Source organism: Oncorhynchus kisutch, linkage group LG22, assembly GCF_002021735.2.
Source record: "Oncorhynchus kisutch isolate 150728-3 linkage group LG22, Okis_V2, whole genome shotgun sequence".
Taxonomy (NCBI): domain Eukaryota; kingdom Metazoa; phylum Chordata; class Actinopteri; order Salmoniformes; family Salmonidae; genus Oncorhynchus; species Oncorhynchus kisutch.
In genome coordinates, this window is record NC_034195.2 from 35,809,840 (window position 1) to 35,832,459 (window position 22,620).

A 22,620-nucleotide genomic window follows, 5' to 3' on the forward strand; every position below is an offset into this window, starting at 1 on the left:
TGGGTTGCCCAGCAACGAGTCAACTACAAATGAAGATGGACTCTTCTGAAAAACAACCAGCTGAAGACAATTTTCAAGGTAATATATAAGTTCACAGCTCAACTAATTATACATTTTGACTACGGTAAATTCATATTTAAATTAATAGGTACAATCAAAGAGATATTTAGTTATTTACCCTGCTCTGACCCTAACACAAGGAATGAGCAATTCTAGCTAGCTAGCTTGTTTGCTAGCTGCTGTCTACGTTAGGGTGATTTTCAAATATTGTAGCTCATTCATTTAAATGAAGTATGCATATTTGCATTATATGTTACACACTGTCAATAGAAATAAGACTCCTGTCAACATAAGACATTTGGTCTGTAAACTATCAATAAACTTAAGCCTCTTCTTGGAAGTGTTTTACAAGTCCTATTTGCCTTTTTTGATGCACTTAATCTTCCTGATCTTGTACTTATGACAGGTGACCCCACAGGAAAGCAGAAAGCTTCTGGGGAAACGGAAAGCTCAAATGTTCAGCCACCTCCAGAGAACAACACAACTTCCCAATCAGCAGGTGCACAGGAAGCACATACACAAGCAGAGGACCCTTCACAAGACAAAGCTCAGGGTAGTCCTGCTCTCTTTATGACCTTTCTGTCTAGAGTCCACACATAGGTAGCTCCCTCATGAGAGAGCTGGGTCGTGTTCAGTAGATAGAGACCGTTTAGAAACAGGGAGGTAACTACCGGAACTTGTACAATAAGAACACCCTTTTTTTTCCCCCACTGCAAAATGTTTCAGTATGGCGTGCCTACTTCTCGGCCATGACCTGATGTTTGACAGCAGTTTGTCTTTTCAGCTCCTGCAGCCTCTGAGCAGGTGCAGCAGCAGCCAGGTGGGAGTAGTGATGCTGTGGAGGAAGAGGAGGAGCGAATGGGGATGAAGAAACTCTCTGAGGACATGTACTACAACTATGACGAGCTGTACTCCAGACCAGTCATCACTGCAGACTCGGAGATCCCAGAGAACCTGCTGCACCTTACGTATCTTTTAACACTGTGTATGCCATGTGCCAGAGTTTGTGCGTAGAAGTCTTCACAACCCAGTTATGTTCATGGTATTATGTTTGTGTATTGCGTTGCACCTTAATTAACATTCTTCCAGGCACTCTTTTGGGTATGACTGTGGGCGCAGGGCTAACCTGCAGCTGCTGGATGAGCGAACGCTGGCCTTTGTGGCTGGAAACCAGCTCATATTCCTGGATGTTCGGACCAAGGAGCAACGCTACCTCCGCTCCTGCAGTGGGGGAGGCATCGGCACCATCATGGTACACACACACACACAGAAACACTGGCTCTGGATAACCTTAATTCACCCTATATAACCCCATCGGTAACTGTGTTTCTCTGCAGGCCCACCCCAGTAATAGGTATTTTGCTGTGGCAGAGAAGGGAGACCAGCCCAACATCGTCATCTATGAGTATCCCTCACTACGACCCTACCGCATTCTCAGAGGTATGGGAACTTTCTCACATGCACACAGGCACTCACACCCTTTGTGGTGTTGAAAATTAATTTAAAAAAACTATGTATAAAGAATATTATTAATGATCAAGCCATTTGGTTTGAATCCCTATCCGTTAGGTGGGACAGGGCAGGCTTACAGCTTTGTGGACTTTAACCATGAGGGCACCCTGCTGGCCAGTGTGGGTAGTGCTCCGGACTACATGCTGACCCTGTGGGAATGGAGACATGAACAGGTGATGCTGCGCTGCAAGGCCTTCTCACAGGACGTCTACAGGGTCACCTTTTCACCTGACAATCCTGGGCAACTCACCACCTCCGGATCTGGACACATCAAGTTAGTAGCAATCAATCGAGCAAAATGTATTTGTACTACCACTTTTATACATTTGTTACAAAGTACTTTATAGAAAGCTGGGCGGAGAGAAAACAGATTTCATCATGAAATATTGACAACAAATACAAAAATGGTGTATTATGTGTACAGTGTCATTCACCATGTGAGTTGATCTCTCATCAATCATTCTTCCAGGTTTTGGAAAATGGCCAGCACTTTTACTGGTCTCAAACTGCAAGGGCTTCTGGGAAGGTTTGGGAAGACTGCCCTGACGGATATCGAGGGTTATGTGGAGCTGCCTGATGGGAAGGTCTGTCCACTGCTCTTTTACATTAAATTCCTGCTATTCATACATCATTGAAATTGACACAAACCAAAAGCAATATTCTCTTGTTCTATGTTGTCCTGATCACATCCCTGCTGTCCGGGTGCCAGGTAGTGTCGGGGTCTGAGTGGGGAAACATGCTGCTGTGGGACGGGGGCCTGATCAAGGTAGAGATATGCCGTAAGGGGGGCAGGACGTGCCACGCTGGCACCATCCAGCAGTTTGCTTTGGACGAGGGGGAGCTCATGACCATCGGCTCCGATGGAGCCATTAGGGTAACCTTTCAGATACTATACAGTCCTCTCAGCCTCAGTCTAAGTGGTCTCTGCTAACCCTAAAAAGCAGGCCTGAACAACTGATCTGGGGCCAGTTTTGTTGATTGCTCGCTGTGTAATATCTTTCTCCACACTGTGCAGGGCTGGGACTTTGAGAGCATTGACACAGCAGACTGTAACGATGACAGCGGTCTGTTTGAGATTGAGCCCATGAACGAGATGGTGATTGGACGCAACGTCAGCCTGTCCTCCATGGTCAAAAGCTGCTTGCCAGACTCCTTCATCTGGTTCGCCCAGGTCAGAGGACAGGGGTCAAGGGCCAAGGGTCATACAACAACACTTAGCCTAAAGTTTTACAACCATCATAGGTGGTTACCATGGGCAGTATGGGAATCTGTGTAGTGTTATGTTAATGAGTTTAATTTTGGGATTCCCTCAGAAACAAAATAATTTCTTATTAAATGACGTGTCAAATATATCTCTTCCCAGGATTCCAATGGAGGCATCTGGAAACTGGACCTTTCATTTTCCAACATTGTGAGTTTCTTTCCATCAGCACAGTGTTTGAGTGTGTATGTGGGACTGTGTGTATTGGGTCTTGTATTAAATTACTCCATTATAATGTGTGTACAGACCCAGGACCCAGAGTGTCTGTTCTCCTTCCATGCTGGAGTGATCCAGGGAATGGATGTGTCCAGCACTAGCCATCTGATGGCCACCACCACTTTAGACCGTGAGAGTGGCCTATCACTGTACACTACTACACACACCGCACAGATGATAGAAACGCATGCTTTTTGTGTCGATATGTTCCAAACACACACTCTTTCTTCCTCTCTTTCTCAGGCTCAGTCAGGATTTTTGACTTCCTTGCAAAGAAAGAACTAACAACCAGCCGCTACAAACAAGGTGGAACAACACTGACCTGGGCGCCACGCCTGGTATGTATGTGAGACTTGACTACAGTGCATTCGGAAAACATTCAGACCCCTTTAATTTTTCCACATTTTGTTACGTTACAGCCTTATTCAAAAATGGATAAAATCTTTATTTTCCCTCATCAATCTACACACAATACCCAGAAATGACAAAGCGAACCGTTTAAATTTTTTTGCACTTTTATTAAGTTAAAAACATACCTTATTTACATACAGTTGAAGTCGGAAGTTTACATACACTTAGGTTGCTGTCATTAAAACTCATTTTTCAACCACTCCACAAACGTTTTGTTAACAATCTATAGTTTTGGCAAGCCTGTTAGGACATCTACTTTGTGCATGACACAAGTCATTTTCCAACAATTGTTTACAGACAGATTTAATTTATAATTCACTGTATCACAATTCCAATGGGTCAGAAGTTTACATACACAAAGTTGACTGTGCCTTTAAACATATTGGAAAATTCCAGAAAATAATGTCATGGTTTAGAAGCTTCTGATAGGCTAATTGACATAATTTGAGTCAATTGGAGGTGTACCTGTGGATGTATTTTAAGGCCTACCTTCAAACTCAGTGCCTCTTTGCTTGACATCATGGGAAAATCAAAAGAAATCAACCAAGACTTGTACACCTCTACAAGTCTGGTTCATCCTTGGGAGCAATTTCCAAATGCCTAAAGGTACCACGTTCATCTGTACAAACAACACTACACCAGTATAAGCACCATGGGATCACGCTGCCATCATACCTCTCAGGAAGGAGATGCGTTTTGTCTCTTAGAGATGAATGTACTTTGGTGCAAAAAGTGCAAATCAATCCCAGAACAACAGCAAAGGACCTTGTGAAGATGCTGGAGGAAACAAAAGTATCAATATCCACAGTAAAACGAGTCCTATATCTACATAACCTGAAAGGCTGCTCAGCAAGGAAGAAGCCACTGCTCCAAAACCACCATAAAAAAAAGCCAGACTACGCTTTGCAACTGCACATGGGGACAAAGGTCATACTTTTTGGAGAAATGTCCTCTGGTCTGATGAAACAAAAATAGAACTGTTTGGCCATAATGACCATCGTTATGTTTGGAGGAAAAAGGGGGAGGCTTGCAAGCCGAAGAACACCGTCCCAACCTTGAAGCACGGGGTGTTAGCATCATGTTGAGTGGCCATCACAAAGCTCTGACCTCAATCCTAAAGAAAATATGTGGGCAGAACTGAAAAAGCGTGTGCGAGCAAGGAGGCCTACAAAACCTGACTCAGTTCAACAGCTCTGTCAGGAGGAATGGGCCAAAATTCATCCAACTTATTGTGGGAAGCTTGTGGAAGGATACCTGAAACGTTTGGCCCAAGTTAAACAATTTTAAAGGCAATGCTACCAAATACTAATTGAGTGTATGTAAACTTCTGACCCACTGGGAGTGTGATGAAATAAATAAGAGCTTAAATAAATCCTTCTCTCTACTATTATTCTGACACGTCACATCCTTAAAATAAAGTAGTGATCCTAACTGACCTAAAACAGGGAATTTTTACTCGGATTAAATGTCAGGAATTGTGAAAAACTGAGTTTAAATGTATTTGGCTAAGGTGTATGTAAACTTCTGACTTCAACTGTAAGTATTCAGACACTTTGCTATGAGATTCAAAATTGAGCTCAGGTGCGTCCTGTTTCCATTGATCTTCCTTGAGATATTTTTACATCTTGAATGGAGTCCACCAATGGTAAAATGAATTGATTGGACATGATTTGGAAAGCCACACACCTATCTATATAAGGTCCCACAGTTGACAGTGCATGTCAGAGCAAAAAACAAGCCATGAGGTTGAAGGAATTGTCCGTAGAGCGCCGAGACAGGATTGCGTCGAGGAAAATCATTTCTGCAGCATTGAAGGTCCCCAAGAACACAGTGGCCTCAATCATTCTTAAATGGAAGAAGTTTGGCACCACCAAACATTTTCCCTGAGCTGGCCACCAGGCCAAACTGAGCAATCGGGGGAGAAGGGCCTTGTCAGGGAGGTGACCAAGAACCCGATGGTCACTCTGACTAAGTTCCTCTGTGGAGATGGGAGAACCTCCCAGAAGGACAACCATCTCTGCAGCACTCCACCCATAAGGCCTTTATGGTAGAGTGGCCAGACGGAAGCCCCTCCTCAGTAAAAGGCACATGACTGCCTGCTTGGAGTTTGCCAAAAGGCACCTAAAGGACTCTCAGACCAACGAGAAACAAGATTCTCTGGTCTGATGAAACCAAGATTGAACTCTTTAGCCTGAATGCCAAGCGTCACGTCTGGAGGAAAGCTGGCACCATCCCTACGGTGAAGCAGCGGCAGGTACAGGGAGACTAGTCAGGATCGAGGGAAAGATGAACGGCGCAAAATTCATCTTTCCCTGTGCATCAACACTCCCCATCCAACCTGACAGAGCTTGAGAGGGTCTGCAGAGTACAATGGGAGAAACTCCCCAAAAACAGGTGTGCCAAGCTTGTAGTGTCATACCCAAGAAGACTCGAGGCTGTAATCGCTTCCAAACGTGCTTCAACAAAGTACTGAGTTAAAGGTCTGAATACTTATGTAAATGTGATATTTCTGTTTATTTTTAATTTTTAATGCATTTGCAAAAATCTCTAAAAACCTGTTTTTGCTTTGTCATTATAGGGTATTGTGTGTAGATTGATGAGGGTAAAAAACTATTTAATACGTTTTAGAATAAGGCTGTGAATAAGGTCAAGGGGTCAGAATACTTTCCGAATGCACTGTATATGGTAACATAATCATTCATGCAGTGCCTTGTGTTCTTCAACTAGATCTCAACTTGCTTTGCTTATATGTGTACTGTACCGTGTGTTGAGATTGTTCTGTGTGGCCCTTGCCTGTGTGTGTAGGTGAACCCTAGTGGAGGACTGGTGGTGGTGGGCTTTGAGGACGGGGTGGTCCGTCTGCTGGAGCTCTACAACCCCCAGAGTTTACGAGTGGTTGCCGGGCGCAGTCGCTATGGAGATGCCGAGCTCCGTCTCAAACAGGCCTTCAAACCCCACAATGCAGCTGTGACGGCCATTGCATATGAACGTAACGGCGAGATCCTAGCTACTGGGGTAGGGAAGGCCGCAGAATGTTGGCCAATGGGCAATGTGAAATCAATCATTAGCTAATTTCTATAGACACTCCCCTTGTAGACCTAAAACTAACTGAATCTGAATAATAACAAATATCAATAATTCTCTCCCCTCCACCATCCCTCCTTCTCTCTTTCCCTCTCTAGAGTATGGACTGCACTGTGTTCTTCTTCACTGTGGGGGACAGGTATGACCCCATTGGGTTTGTCACAGTACCAGGACCTGTACAGGGTCTGGAGTGGTCCCCCCAGTCACATGTAAGTCTGATCCCAGATCAGTGACAAATGTATGCAAGACAATGGCACGTGAGTTTAGTTAGAACCCTTCTGTGTGTGTGTGTTCAGGGCAAAAACACCCTGCTGGTCCTGTGTAGGAGTGGTCATGTAGTGGAGGTCCAGTCTCCAGACCCAGAGGCCCAGAACCACGGCACCACCTACCACATCTCTGGCCTCCCCACAAGAAACTTCACCTTCAGCAGCATCAAGTCACACATCAAGGTCTGGCCCTCACTGTCTGGGAACAACTGTACTGTAAACACATTTTAATTGTATTTATTTATCCAGGATAGTCCACTCAGTAACACTTGCCACTGTTTTCCAAGGAGTCATGGGTTCCATAGAATCAATAAAACATACACATCACATAAAAGCTGTCTCGGTAAAAAACACAGTTTACACAGAAGCATACACATCATACTTAGTAGGAAACATACATAAGCACATATGGCCTCTGTTGAAGTTTCTCGTCTCCGTTTCAGAATTTATGTCCTCACTCTTCCCTACATGACTGTATCTCCATGTGCACACATTATATCTGTCTGTTATCTGCTTTGTGGACAGCTCTTTTGGTTCAACTCTGGCATGGGTGTGTAACTGAGTGTATTTCAGCGTGAGGAGGAGATTGCGCGCAGGCAGGCTCTGAAGGAGAAGAAGCAGAAAGAGAGAGAAGCACAGCTGAAGAAAGCCAAGGAGGAGGGCCTTGAGCCCACTGAGGAGGAGCTGCAGGAGGTAGAGGAGGAGGAAGAGCTGCCCCCTCTTTACACCCCTGACCCCCCCAGCCCCCTCTGCTGTGGCTTCTACTCTCTTCCTGGGGCCTTCTGGCTCTCCATGGTACATACACACACATTAACAGGGCCATCTCTCGCTCTCTCTACATTGAACATTTACATTTTAGTCATTTAGCAGATGCTCTTATCCAGAGTGACTTACAGCTAGGTGGGACAACCACATATCTCAGTCATAGTAAATACATTTTTCCTCAATAAAGTAGCAAAGTCAGTGCTAGAAGGGAGGGAAAAAGTAAAGTGCGAGTGTTGGTTCACAAAAGGTAATTATTTATTTTTGTGGGGGTGAGGAGGGGTTCTGTGGGATTATTTAAGATACTCTTTGAAGAGGTAGGGTTTCAGATGTTTTCGGAAGATGGGCAGGGACTCTGCTGTCATAGCTTTAGGGGGAAGCTGGTTCCACCATTGGCGTGCCAGATCAGAGAAGAGCTTTGAGTGGGAGCTGCCCTCACGTAGGGGTGGGAGGGCCGAGAGACCAGTGATGGTAGAGTGGAGTACTCGGGTCAGGGTGTAGGGTTTGAGCATAGCCTGACGGTAGGGAGGGGCAAGTCCTCTTGCAGCTCCGTAGGCAAGTACCACGTCTTGTCGTGGATGAGTCTTCGACTGGAAGCCGGTGGAGTGTGCGGAGGAGCGGGGTGAAAACCAGGCTCTCTCTCTCCATATCTCTCTCAGGGAGGCTATGATTCGGGGTTCCTGTACCACTGTAAGTTTTCCGAGCAGCAGGGTGAGGACCTGTTACAGCGCAGGGATGAGCCATTCACCTTCCTGCCTGTCCAGAATACAGATGAGGACCCCATCTGCACCATCACCTTCAGGTAAGGGACTACACAACTGATGGCTGAAAACAGTTTCTGTATCAGTGTGTCTGTATTGTGTTCTGTAATGTTGTAACTGCAGAGGTTTGTAGTTCTGTTAATGTGTGTACAGTCGTATGAAAAAGTTTGGACACCCCTGACAATTTCCATTCATAAATAATTGGGTGTTTGTATCAACAATTTCATTTTGATCTATCAAATAACTGATGGACAAAGTAATATTTCAGTAGTGAAATGAGGTTTATTGGATTAACAGAAAATGTGCAATATGCATCAAAACAAAATTAGACAGGTGCATAACTTTGGGCACCCCAATAGAAAAATCACATCCATATTTAGTAGAGCCTCCTTTTTGCTAAAATAACAGCCTCTTGACGCTTCCCATAGCCTCTAATGAGTGTCTGGATTCTGGATGAAGGTATTTTGGACCATTCGTCCTTACAAGATTTTGAGCAGTGTTTTGGGTCGTTGTCTTGTTGAAATATCCAGCCCCGGCGTAACTTCAACTTTGTGACTGATTCGTCAACATTATTCCCAAGAATCTGCTTATTGAGTGGAATCCATGCGACCCTCAACTTGAACAAGATTCCCAGTACCGGCACTGGCCACACAGCCCCACAGCATGAGGGAACCCCCACCAAATTTTACTGTGGGTAGCAAGTGTTTTTCTTGGAATGCTGTGTTCTTTTGCCGCCATGCATAACGTCCCTTGTTATGACCAAATAACTCAATCTTTGTTTCATCAGTCCACAGCACCTTATTCCAAAATGAAGCTGGCTTGTCCAAATGTGTGTTTGCATACCTCCAGCGACTCTGTTTGTGGCGTGTGTGCAGAAAAGGCTTCTTCCGCATCACTCTCCCATACAGCTTCTCCTTGTGCAAAGTGCGCTGAATTGTTGAACGATGCACAGTGACACCATCTGCAGCAAGATGATGTTGTAGGTCTTTGGAGGTGGTCTGTGGGCTGTTTTTGACCGTTCTCACCATCCTTCGCCTCTCCGATATTTTACTTGGCCTGCCACTTCTGGCCTTAACAAGAACTGTGCCTGTGGTCTTCTATTTCCTCACTATGTTCCTCACAGTGGACACTGACAGCTTAAATCTCAGCGATAGCTTTTTGTAGCCTTCCTCTAAACCATAATGTTGAACAATCTTTGTTTTCGGGTCATTTGAGAGATGTTTTGAGGCCCCCATGTTGCCACTCTTCAGAGGAGAGTCAAAGAGAACAACAACTTGCAATTGGCCACCTTAAATATATTTTCTCATGATTGGATGCACTTGTCTATGAAGTTCAAGGCTTAATGAGCTCACCAAACCAATTGTGTTCCAATTAATCAGTGCTAAGTAGTTACAGGTATTCAAATCAACAGAATGACAAGGGTGCCCACATTTTTGCATAGTCTATTTTTCACATCTGATTAAATTTCATACAACTTAATATTGCTACGCTAAAAATCTTTGTCTGGACAATACCCCAGTACTCTCTTACCCTTTTATTTTAGAAAATGAATGGCATGCCACTGTGATCATTTTCTGTGACGACAGAGTAAATTATTATGCAGCCTCAGGGGGGTGTCCAAACTTTTTCATACGACTGTATATGTTGACAGGTTGTTGTGGTCTCTCTCTGTCCCAGCTCCAGCAGGCAGCTGTTGCTGTGTGGCATGCAGTCAGGCAGTGTCCGGGCCTACCCTCTGCAGCCACCTGACTTCCACCTCACATCCATGCAGGCCTTCTGGGCCCTCAGCGTCCATGACAACCAGTATGGACAGCTGCGCCAGCTGCGCTGTAGCTTTGACGACCAATTTGTCCTGACGACAGGGGAGGACGGCAACATCTTCTCCTTCAGCCTACTGCCCCAGGAGGACCTGTTTAAAGTCCTGCAGCGCAGCAAGGCCAAAGTCCCCTCACCACGGGTCAGTGGGGGGAAGGGAGGGTAGAATAGAGGGATGGAGGAAAAGAGTGGGACAATAACCTCATGAATAACACATAAGTGAGTGCTAGTTCTGTGGTTGCCTGTGTGTGTTGTTGGTGAAACAGGTCGGCGTTGAAATGGAGGGTGTGGCCCAGGATATCGAAGACCCGTTGGCGTACAGGTGAGGAAGAAACCTAGAGACAAACTCATACAAATACACACCTGGCTAAAAGCAAACCAGCCCCTCGCTCGCTACCCCTCTGTCACACATCCCTCTCTTTCTTCCCCTCTATTTCTCTCCCTCCCCCACTTCCCTCTCTGTAGCATTGAGACGGCTAAGCAGAAGTTGGAAATGGACCGTATGCGTCGGGAGGCTGAGATGAGGAAGGTGGAGAGACGTAAGATGCTGGCCGAGCTGCAGAACCAGTTCAAACAGCTGCTGGAGAAGAACCAGGGTCTGCCCGAACACGTCCGCTTGCACCGCACGGTACACACTCACAAACCCATACACCCCTGCACCCTAAATCCACCCCTCCGTCCCGAAGTGTTTAGTATCATAACCAACCAAAAAGCATTTTAATGTTTCTGTGATAAACCTAATAAATTGTAGCATGTTTCTGGCCACAGCCCAAGAGAATCTAGTGTGTATGTGTAGGAGTTGGAGCTGGACCGGCGGTTCCGTGAGGAGACTGAGAGGATGACGGCCCAGAGGGTGAGAGAGGCCAGGAAGGAGCTGGCCTGGGAGGAGGAACGCCACCGCATCGGACTCCAGAAACTACAGGAGAGGTACTTAACCAGCAACCACTCAATCTGTACTTTCACCTGGTAGTGCACTTAGGGAATGGGTTGACGTATCAGATTTGCCCTCTGGCTCTTCCAGGTTCTGGGATTCTCTTGAGTCGGACACAGTTACTGTGGTAGCATTCCAGAGTGACCACAGGATCTCCACCTATCGTCTGCTGGCACTGTCCCAGAGGTTCCACGAGCTGAAACAGAGGGGAAGGGTGGGGGGCCCGGGGACAGTGGGGCAGGAACGTTGGAGGAACAAAGCCGAGGCCGGCAAAGACAGTTCCAACATCACAGGTAGGAGAGCGTGGAGAGAGAGAGAATGTGTGTGTGTGTTTTACCTACCATATCATAATGTGTGTGTCCCTGGCCAGCGGACCAGGAGGACCTGGGTGAGGAGGCTGTTATGGCGCCCCATGTGGTGCGTCCAGGGGGCAGCAAGCTAGCTGGCCGCCAGGCAGAGAAACTCCGCAAGGCTACGGAGAAGGCAGAGCGGGCCCGGGTTAAGATAGAGAAGAGGAGGAAAGAGTGGGCTGAACTGTGAGTCTGTTATCATATGGCCTCTGTTGAAGTTTCTCGTCTCCGTTTCAGAATTTATGTCCTCACTCTTCCCTACATGACTGTATCTCCATGTGACTGTTTAGGTATGCCACAAAGCCCAATGAGAACTGTGAGGATCCGGAAGATGTGCGAGCCATCCGATTGGCTACGGAGAACATGGGTGACTTCAAGCTGAAGACTGCCAAAGACTTTACGGTCCCAGAACACCTGAGGATGAACGCAGAGAAGAAGAGAGCTCAGCTGGTCCACTTAGAGGAGAAGGTACTAGGTTACGTCTCACACTTTCTCTCAATCTTTACCATTCAAAACCAAATGTACTGCTATATGTAATACACTAATAGACCTGGCGACCTCTGTACCTGACCCCCACCCAAACTATGTCCTCCACTCGTTACCTGTATTAATGGCACCTGTTTGAACTTGTTATCAGTATAAAAGACTCCTGTCTCCCTCGATCTGGGGCTCCACGCAAGATCTCACCCCGTGGGGTCAAAATGATCACAAGAACGGTGAGCAAAAATCCCAGAACCACACGGGGGGACCTAGTGAATGACCTGCAGAGAGCTGGGACCAAAGTAACAAAGCCTACCATCAGTAACACACTACGCGCCAGGGACTCAAATCCTGCAGTGCCCCCCTGCTTAAGCCAGTACATGTCCAGGCCCGTCTGAAATTTGCTAGAGAGCATTTGGATGATCCAGAAGAAGATTGGGAGAATGTCATATGGTCAGATGAAACCAAAATATAACTTTTTGGTAAAAACTCAACTCGTTGTGTTTGGAGGACAAAGAATGCTGAGTTGCATCCAAAGAACACCATACCTACTGTGAAGCATGGGGGTGGAAACATCATGCTTTGGGGCTGTTTTTCTGCAAAGGGACCAGGACGACTGATCCGTGTAAAGGAAAGAATGAATGGGGCCATGTATCGTGAGATTTTGAGTGAAAACCTCCTTCCATCAGCAAGGGCATTGAAGATGCCTGACAATGGTCCCAAACACACCGCCCGGGCAACGAAGGAGTGGCTTCGTAAGAAGCATTTCAAGGTCCTGGAGTGGCCTAGCCAGTCTCCAGATCTCAACCCCATAGAAAATCTTTGGAGGGAGTTGAAAGTCCGTGTTGCCCAACAACAGCTCCAAAACATCACTGCTCTAGAGGAGATCTGCATGGAGGAATGAGCCAAAATACCAGCAACAGTGTGTGAAAACCTTGTGAAGACTTACAGAAAACGTTTGACCTGTCATTGGCAACAAAGGGTATATAACAAAGTATTGAGATAAGTATTTGGTCAATAACAAAAGTTTATTTTCCACCATAATTTACAAATAAATTCATTAAAAAATCCTACAATGTGATTTTCTGGATTTTTTTTCCTCATTTTGTCTGACATAGTTGAAGTGTACCTATGATGAAAATTATAGGCCTCTCTAATTTTTTAAGTGGGAGAACTTGCACCATTGGTGGCTGACTAAATACTTTTTTGCCCCACTGTATGTTTGTCCCTCTGTGTCTGTCAGATCCATGAGAGGAAGACGCAGATGAACAGTCGCATAATGGCCCTAAGGGACACTAAGGTGAGCCTCGTGTCACGGCTGCGCTCCCAGGCCCAGCAGCTACAGGCTGTCCAGGAGCGCCTAGCGCCTCATTTCTGCAGCCCTGCCCCCACCCTGCCCTCCCTGCTGCCCGAGGAGACCCCTGAGACGAAGCTACGCTACACCCGCACCACCCTGCAGCGCTACGGGGCCCTGAGGGCTCAGAGGTAGGTCTGGCCTGGGACTGGGACCGGAGCAGAACTTACTGTAGGTTCATAATAACTCATCAATTACAGATCATTGATTAAAAACAGTTATCACGTTCCTAAGTCTAAAAGTCAGTCTGATCCAACAGATTTTTGTCCCCAAAAAACTAAATATTTAAAATGAGTGATTTTAAAATGAAATATTATAGAAACATAATAATTCAGTGATAATGATTATTATGCTAATCCTACACACAGGGCCTGTACTCGTGGCCAGGAACTGGAGGGGGGGCAGACTCTGCTGGAACAGCTGGAGGCAGAGATAGAAAAACAGGAGGAGACCCCCTGCCATACACCTGCAGATAGGAGAGAGAGGGAGGTGGAGGAATCTGGGGTGACTGAGCTGGAGGAGGAGATGAGGGAGGTGGAGGAGATCAGGCTGCTGTATGAAGAGGAATCACTGCTGGAACAGGTCAGCCTTTCCAATAGTTTACTTTCCAGGTGGGATGCAAAGGCCCTCAATGCAACATCCAGGCTCTGGCATCAAATTGTCAACTGAAACCAAGCCAACTCATTCTTCCCCTCTCCCTTATTTCTCTCCATCCCTCCCTCCCTTATTTCTCTCCCTCCATCCCTTCCCTTCCTCTCCTCTCAGATGTCGTCGTCAATGTGGCAGTTTGATGCGGAGCTGTGCCTGCTGCGTCACGAGAAGCTGTGGCTAGACATCCAGATGAAGCTGGCTGACCTGCGCCATGTCACCCTGTTCCAGGAGCTGCTGCTGCTCAAAGAGTTTGAGAAGAGAGAGAACTCCTTGCAGGAGAGACTCAATGCCTGCGTGGAAGAAGAGGAAGACCTCAGGGTACCTAGGTGGGAAGGAAGGGGTGTGTGTGTCTCTGTATTCCATATTACCATCATCCCATTTCTCTCCTCAGTCTAAGTTGGAGGAGTGTAAGCAGGCACTGGAGCTGAAGCGGAGGGACATCTCCAAGCTCCAGGAGAGAGAGAGGGCCATAGCTGCCACCTTCCAGGCCTCTCTAGGGGAGAACAACAAGTTTGCTGACTTCCTCACCAGGGTCTTCAAGAAGAAGATCAAACGCGTCAAAAAGAAAGAAAAGGCCGGAGATGACGGTTAGTCCTGGACCCATCTGAAAGTGTGATTGTGTGTGTGAGTGTTTAGTGTATGGTTGATCAGCCCAGCTCATCCTGTTGTTTTCTACCAGAGGAGCAGGAGGACAGTGATGAAGATTCTGATGAAGAGTCTGACTGGGATGAGGATGAGGATGACAGTGGCTCAGAGAGCGGTGGTCCTCTGGATGACAGCGTCTGCCCCCCAAGTCAGTCGCTACCATTCACCTTACAGTATTCTCAGTTATACACCACATTGTACTCCATGATTTAGCCACAGATATGCACTCTGTCTTTATCTACATGTCTGTATGTCTTTGTGTGTGTTCCCCCAGACTGTAACTCAGAGCTGTTTGAGAACACGGTGCAGCTCCGTGAGCGTCGTCTGGACCTCGAGGAGCTGCTGGTGGAGGAGAGGAAGACTGCAGACAACCTGAGGAAGGAGTGTGACTCCCTCATCAAGAAGGTACACATTTTCTGACCCCTTTCCGATCTTCTACTTCCATTTCTTCTCTCTATTTCTCCTCTCTTTGTCTCCATACATTCCGTTTCCCAGTTAACCACTCCATCTTGTCATTATCCACTGTTCCCCCTTTGTCTACACACTATCTCATCCTCCACTCCCAAAGCTTTTCTTGTTGACCACTCATCATGCTAGTTCTCAACACCACCTTAGTGTATTTCTGTCTTCTTTTCTGTCTTTCTTGACATTCATTTAATCTTCATCCAGTCTGTATTGTGATTGTGTGATGTAGAAAAAAGTGGTTCATGGCAGTCTGAAAGCAGCAGAGGGAGACCTGGAGCTGTTCAACAGAGAGAAACAACAGAAGCTCAATGAGCTGGATGTGGTGGTTCCCCTCAGACTGCACCAGGTGAGGAGAGAAGTCTCTCTCTCTTTCTGGGTCTCTCAATTGTCTTGCCTCAATTCCTGGCATCCTTTCCCCTGTCCTTTCCTCACCTCCTCAAAACGTCAAAGAGAAGGGAGGAGAGGATTTGAGGGAACACGTTTGTAAGAAACGTGACTGTCCTTGTTCACTCGTACATCATCACATGTCATCATGCCTTTAGTTATTAGTGGTCAATATAAGTAACAAAACTAAGTCAACAACCCATATTCAAAAAAACAAATGATTTCTCCCTCTGTGTACCAGATAGAGTTTGTGAGCAATGGGGCGGTACCGTGCAGCCTGGCCCCAGCACTGGTGCTGAACACAGTGGCATTGGGAGGACTACAGGAGAGGATTAAAGAACTGCAGGTGGAGAAGAGTGAACAGAGAGACCTCTACAGACAGGCCAGGCAGCAGCATGTCCAGCTCATTCACGACCGCAAGGACATGGAGGCCAAGATACAGAGTAGGCTGAGGGGACTAGGGGCACAAAACTGTGGAGAAAATGTGAAAAACTGATCCTCCAGTTCAAAATAAGATACTGCAGATCACGATTGCTTCCAGTGCATCGTAGACATGCCCTGTTTACAGTAAACTCTGTGTGTGTGTGTGTGTGTGTGTGTAGGTCTGGAGGCGCGCTGTGAGCAGCTGATGCTGATGAAGTTTGGGAAGCTAGTGGACCTGGAAGCCTTACAGACTCTGTCTGGCAACAGAAACCTGGAGGAGATGAGACAGGATAGCAGAGTCCGAGAGGCCGCTTACACACAGGAGGTCAGACAGTGGGAGGTATGGCAGTGTGTATGTGTGAGTAAGGTGTTTGTTTATGATACACACACACACAAAGGTGTTTTGTTTATGATACGTGTGTGTGTGTGTGTGTGTGTGTGTGTGTGTGTGTGTGTGTGTGTGTGTGTGTGTGTGTGTGTGTGTGTGTCAGATGAAAGTGACAGAGGCCCGTCATGCGGTGACAGAGGTGACAAGGCATCACACCGAGCGTCTCCTCAGTATGAACAGCCTGCTGAGCCAGAAGAAAGAAATGGAGGACAAACTCAACACCAGGCAGAGCAGGATGGTACTGTGTGTTTCAAAGAGTGTGGTCTTTCATCATTTGTGAAAGTGCTTTTATGGCTCCCGAGTGGCGCAGTGGTCTAAGGCACTGCATCGCAGTTGCTAGCTGTGCCACTAGAGATCCTGGTTAGAGTCCAGGCTCTGTCGCAGCTGGCCGCGCCCGGGAGACCCATGGGGCGGCTCACAATTGGCCCAGCGTCGTCCGGGTTAGGGGAGGGTTTGGACGGTAGGGATTAGAGGTCGACCGATTGTTATTTTTTTTTATAATGACAATTACAACAATACTGAATTAACACTTATTTTAACTTAATATAAAACATCAATAAAATCAATTTAGCCTCAAATAAATAATGAAACATGTTCAATTTGGTTTAAATAATGCAAAAACAAAGTGTTGGAGAAGAAAGTAATATGTGCCATGTAAAAAAGCTAACGTTTAAAGTTCCTTGCTCAGAACATGAGAACATATGAAAGTTGGTGGTTCCTTTTAACATGAGACTTCAATATTCCAAGGTAAGAGGTTTTAGGTTGTAGTTAATATAGTATTTATAGGACTATTTCTCTCTACCATTTGTATTTCATATACCTTTGACTATTGGATGTTCTTATAGGCACTTTAGTATTGCCAGTGTAACAGTATAGCGTCCGTCCCCCTCCTCTCCTCGCCCCTACCTGGGCTCGAACCAGGAACACATTGACAACAGCCACACTCGAAGCATCGTTATCCATCGCTCCACAAAAGCCGTGGCCCTTGCAGCGCAAGGGGAATAACTACTCCAAGTCTCAGAGCGAGTGACGTTTGAAACAGTATTAGCGCACACCCAGCTAACTAGCTAGCCATTTCACATTGGTTACACCAGCCATTAGTCTGATAGGCTTGGAAGTCATAAACAGCGCTGTGCTTTCGAAGAGCTGCTGGCAAAACGCACAAAAGTGCTGTTTGAATGAATGATTACGGGCCTGCTGCAGACTGCTCTATCAAATCAGACTTAATTATAACATAATAACACACAGAAATACGAGCCTTTGGTCATTAATATGATCGAATCTGGAAACTATCATTTCGAAAACAAAACGTTTATTATTTCAGTGAAATACGGAACCGTTCTGTATTTTATCTAACAGGTGGCATCCATAAGTCTAAATATTCTTGTTACATTGCACAACCTTCAATGTATGTCATAATTACGCAAAATTCTGGCAAATTAGTTCACAATTAGCCAGGCAGCCCAAACTGTTGCATATACCCTGACTCTGCGTGCAATGAACGCAAGAGAAATGACCATTTCACCTGGTTAATATTGCCTGCTAATCTGGATTAGTAGTTATAACTAGTGATTATGATTGATTGTTTTTTATAAGATAAGTTTAATGCTAGCTAGCAATTTACCTTGGCTTCTACTGCATTTGTGTAACAGGCAGGCTACTCGTGGAGTGCAATGGTTAGAGCGTTGGACTAGTTAACTGTGCGGTTGCAAGATTGGAACCCCTGAGCTAACAAGGTGAAAATCTGTCGTTCTGCCCCGGAACAAGGCAGTTAACCCACAGTTCCTAGGCAGTCATTGAACATAAGAATGTGTTCGTAACTGACTTGCCTAGTTAAATAAAAGGTATAATTTTTTAAAATAAAAATAATAGTCGTAAATCGGCGCCCAAAAATACAGATTTCCGATTGTTATGAAAATGTTAAATCGGCCCTAATTAATCGGTCGACCTCTAGTAGGGATGTCCTTGACCCCTCACGCACTAGCGACTCCTGTGGTGGGCCGGGCGCAGTGCATGCTGACATGGTCGGCAGGTGTTCGGTGTTTCCTCCGACACATTGGCGTGGCTGGCTTCCGCGTTAAGCGGGCATTGTGTCATGAAGCAGTGCGGCTTGTTTGGGTCGTGTTTTGGAGGACGCATGGCTCTCGACCTTCGCCTCTCCCGAGTCTGTACGGGAGTTGTAGCGTTGAGCAAGACTGTAACTACCAATTGGATACCATGAAATTGGGGAGAAAAAGGGGGTAAAAAAAAAGTGCTACATGATAGTGTGTATGCATGATATGACATGTTTATGTGGAGTAAATAACAGTGTGTGTGTGTGTGTGTGACCTTCTGTGCATAGACGGCGCATATAGCTAAGATTCCCCTAAAGTAAATTGAATTAAATTGCCAAAATAGGCTCCTACACCAGAAAGCATGATTTGGACACAGTGTGTCCAAGCTTCTTAAAAAAAATAACCTGTGGATTATTTTAAATCGCATAGCCTACAGTCAGAAAAGACACTACATTATTTGCTATTAATTTCTATTGGGCACAAAATAATCTGAAACACAACCAAAACATACAGCAAATGCATCCAACAAATGTATAGAGTCACATTGATGTAGTCATTGCATGCTATGAATAATGGTGACATTGTATTTGTCTACCCTTCTCATAGGCCTATTATATGGATCAGACAACGTCATTTTTATTGATCTGTTTGTTAGTGTCAGCAGAGTAGGCTACCCTGTAATTTTTGGAGACATTCTGCTAATGTCTCCAGTTATAACACGTGTAGTAGTATTGCATGAAATGTGTTTATAAAAGGGCACATTTTTCCCCTTCAAAGAAAGAAGAAGAAACATATCTGATATAGCCTAGGCCTATACTCTAAGCCAGGCTTCCCCAACTGGCGATTTTATTGTTGGACATAAAGGACTGTAAAAACAACAGCAAATCAGTCCAAGTGGTTTTAATTTTGGAAATCTGTTCCAAAGTATTCCCACGCATAATAGATAGATACTGTATGTCATATACAGATCTAAGCAAGGTTTGAAATGATTATGTTTTAGTCAAATAGTATATCTATTTGGGCCTCTTGCGGTCAATTTGCAGTCGACAATTTATTTGTAATTATGTTCCGGCCCCCTGACCATCCGTCTGCTCAATCAATTGTTTTTTTTTAATCGGCCTGCAGCTGAATTTAGTTGATGATCCCTGCTCTACGCCAGTACGCACTCAGCCATGCATTGAACTGTATTTTTTTTAGAACAGTGATTGCATTACATTATTAGCCAAAATTACGACTATCCAATCTAGTCATCACATTCGGAATCGTGGGCTATATTACATAAATCTGCAAATGTCCTTCCTGTCTATCCTTCCTGTTTGGCCCTGTCCGGGGGTGTCCTCGGATGGGGCCACAGTGTCTCCTGACCCCTCCTGTCTCAGCCTCCAGTATTTATGCTGCAGTAGTTTGTGTCGGGGGGCTAGGGTCAGTTTGTTATATCTGGAGTACTTCTCCTGTCCTATTCGGTGTCCTGTGTGAATTTAAGTGTGCTCTCTCGAATTCTCTCTTTCTTTCTCTCTCTCGGAGGACCTGAGCCCTAGGACCATGCCTCAGGACTACCTGACATGATGACTCCTTGCTGTCCCCAGTCCACCTGGCCGTGCTGCTGCTCCAGTTTCAACTGTTCTGCCTTATTATTATTGGACCACGCTGGTCATTTATGAACATTTGAACATCTTGGCCATGTTCTGTTATAATCTCCACCCGGCACAGCCAGAAGAGGACTGGCCACCCCACATAGCCTGGTTCCTCTCTAGGTTTCTTCCTAGGTTTTGGCCTTTCTAGGGAGTTTTTCCTAGCCACTGTGCATCTACACCTGCATTGCTTGCTGTTTGGGGTTTTAGGCTGGGTTTCTATACAGCACTTTGAGATATCAGCTGATGTAGGAAGGGCGATATAAATAAATTTGATTTGATTTGAAATGCAATGATACATGGAATGCTATATTATAAAAGGTACATTTTGTATGGTAAAAATGTGCTTCCCAAACTTGAAAGTCACATGCCGTGTGTATGTGTCAGGGTACCCAGTTCCAGGGCCGTCGGCATGCTGAGGAGGACGAGAGGCAGAGGCTGTACCAGCTGGTCCAAAGTCAAGCTCAGGAGGCAAACGCCCTCCGCCAGGAGATCAACATCCTGTCCAGAAAGGGGGGTCACATCCTGCCCCCCAGCCAGGCCCCATTGCCCCCCCTGCCCGAAGCCCCATCCCGCTCCACCCGTACCAACCCAGAGAGGCTCAACAGACACTTCAAACTGGGAGGGGGGCATCCATCCACCAGCAGCCAGGGGGTGGAATAGAGCCTAAACACTCACATTGATAAAACCCACACATATTATACAAAGATAACACATTCATACATTAACATGAATACCTCTCATACTGTATTTTTGCTCACCTGTCCCACACTGCTCCCCCTCTTCCTCACACACACGTACTTATACCTAGCTGTAAACAAGATCTTTCAGAGAATAAACTTGTTAGATTTGATTGACTTAATGGTCTTCTTTTGTGGTATATAGCTCCTTATGCCATTCTGCTCTGGGAGTGTTGGGAAGGGCAGAAGACACATTTCCGTTCCCACCAATGGACAAAAAATGATCTATTCTATTATGTTGAAGATTTCAACCAACTTGCACATAGAACTGAGGATTTGTCTCTACTCAGACCATGACAATTAGTTTTCCAATGCAATTTGAACCTTATCGAAGTACCGGTGTGGTGATACTGATGATTTTTCGCCACAGCAAGTTAGGATAACTAACGTGGCAGGTTAGGAGAACTAAAGCAGCAGGTTATGTAAATTAACATAGCAGGTTAGGTGAATGAGGATAATGTTAGGAAACGGTTAGGCTTCGCTATAATGCTAGTTGTCAACGACTTGTCCCCGACACAACCACTAAATGGAGCTGTAGGCCTACTTCATCTAGCCACAACAGAAGAAACTGTGGCAACAAATCATCAGTAACATAACACCAGTGGGCCATTCCTAACATGAGGTGCCTTTTCTGTCCCAAAGAAATAGCACTTCTTATTCAGTGTAAAGTGTGCATTCCAAAAGGCTTTAAATATAAGGTCAGGTGTCCATTACTTTAAAAATACAAACATATGGATCTTGGAAGGGAATTCTATGCATTTTCAACACTTCAGTGGATTGCCATGTGGCCGGGTGTTATTCATCAACTTCCACGATAAAATATGAGCCATAAAATATTTCATTTTATAGTTCTAGTTAAATTCATCAATAGTTTTTGTTTTCATGTTCATTGTATTTATTTCATTTAAGATTTTCTGTGTGTCCCTGTTATCACTTTCCTACCTGTTTGTTGTAATTCTCCATTTAAGAAAACAACCTCTTCCTACAACGACACCACATTCAGGATGTCATTTCTTTTGTGCAAAGTTAAATAAATAAACACTCAGTTCTCTATTTTTTCATGTTGTTAGTCTGTATGTCCCACTCAAATGTCCACCCTGTTCTGCTAAATTCTAGAGAAAATGAACAACATTTCAAAATGTTAAAATATGTTTGAGAGAGAAGTTAAAATCCTGTTCAAGTGATCACCATCATGCTAGCTAAATCTTGCTTACTCACAGAGCTATGGCTAATTTAGGCTCCAAATACCTACCGTGTTAGGTTTCACCTTTTTAGGATTACGCAACTAAGAGGTTGTAAAATGCACCTAAAACAAATTAAGTGCCTGGCTAGACCAATATATTTTTCTGAAAGTCAAATATCCTCTTTCTGATTTAGAATACTAAAACAATTCAAAATATATACTTTTCCAAAAAATTGTTATGAAGTCCAAAAGCCACCACATTTTAGGAATGATCCAGGTGGTACATAACATGCATGTGCTTGCACGTCCAGTGGTTCTCAACCTTTTTCAGTTACTGTACCAGCAACAGAATGTTGCACTGCCTGTAGTACTCCTGAAGTACACCCTCGTGCTATGCTCTCATGAGTCTTCAAGTACCCCCGTGGCTAGGCCAAGTACCCCTAGGGATCCTTGTACCCCGGTCACTGGTTACCACTGCCAAAGGCATAAATCCTGCCTATTTTTACATTGCTTCTCAAAATCTGATTCTAAATCTAACCCTAACCACACTGCTAACCTTATGCCTAGCTTTAAATTATTGTAATTTTTTGTTTATACATTTTTACTATATACCCATTTTGACTTTGTGGCTGTGGTAACCTATACTGAACAAACATATAATGCAACAAATTCAAAGATTTTACTGAGTTACAGTTCATATAAAGAAAATCAGTCAATTGAAATAAATGTGTTAGGCATTAAGCTATGGATTGCACATGACTGAGAATACAGATATGCATCTGCTGATCACAGG

General features: G+C 45.1%; 1 protein-coding gene across 2 annotated transcripts; it reads left to right on the forward strand.

Annotated features, from left to right (window-relative positions):
- Window positions 1-5: 5 nt before the first annotated feature.
- Window positions 6-21,697, forward strand: cfap44 (cilia and flagella associated protein 44). Of its 2 annotated transcripts, none has more exons than XM_020456790.2 (35): window positions 6-78; window positions 467-613; window positions 845-1,028; window positions 1,150-1,312; window positions 1,398-1,500; window positions 1,630-1,846; window positions 2,042-2,156; window positions 2,282-2,446; window positions 2,588-2,743; window positions 2,936-2,983; window positions 3,080-3,179; window positions 3,293-3,387; window positions 6,266-6,475; window positions 6,643-6,753; window positions 6,841-6,993; window positions 7,384-7,605; window positions 8,232-8,374; window positions 10,011-10,290; window positions 10,415-10,470; window positions 10,614-10,776; window positions 10,945-11,075; window positions 11,170-11,372; window positions 11,450-11,615; window positions 11,720-11,897; window positions 13,153-13,394; window positions 13,632-13,845; window positions 14,029-14,232; window positions 14,306-14,501; window positions 14,594-14,707; window positions 14,834-14,964; window positions 15,254-15,370; window positions 15,650-15,851; window positions 16,011-16,171; window positions 16,323-16,457; window positions 20,292-21,697. In XM_020456790.2, exons 1-35 carry the CDS (start codon window positions 30-32, stop codon window positions 20,565-20,567), a joined length of 5,550 nt encoding a protein of 1,849 aa, XP_020312379.1. In that variant the 5' UTR covers window positions 6-29; the 3' UTR covers window positions 20,568-21,697. The 2 variants fall into 2 exon arrangements, with proteins under 2 accessions (XP_020312379.1, XP_031657913.1); XM_031802053.1 differs by lacking the exon at window positions 20,292-21,697 and adding an exon at window positions 19,798-19,847.
- Window positions 21,698-22,620: the final 923 nt, after the last annotated feature.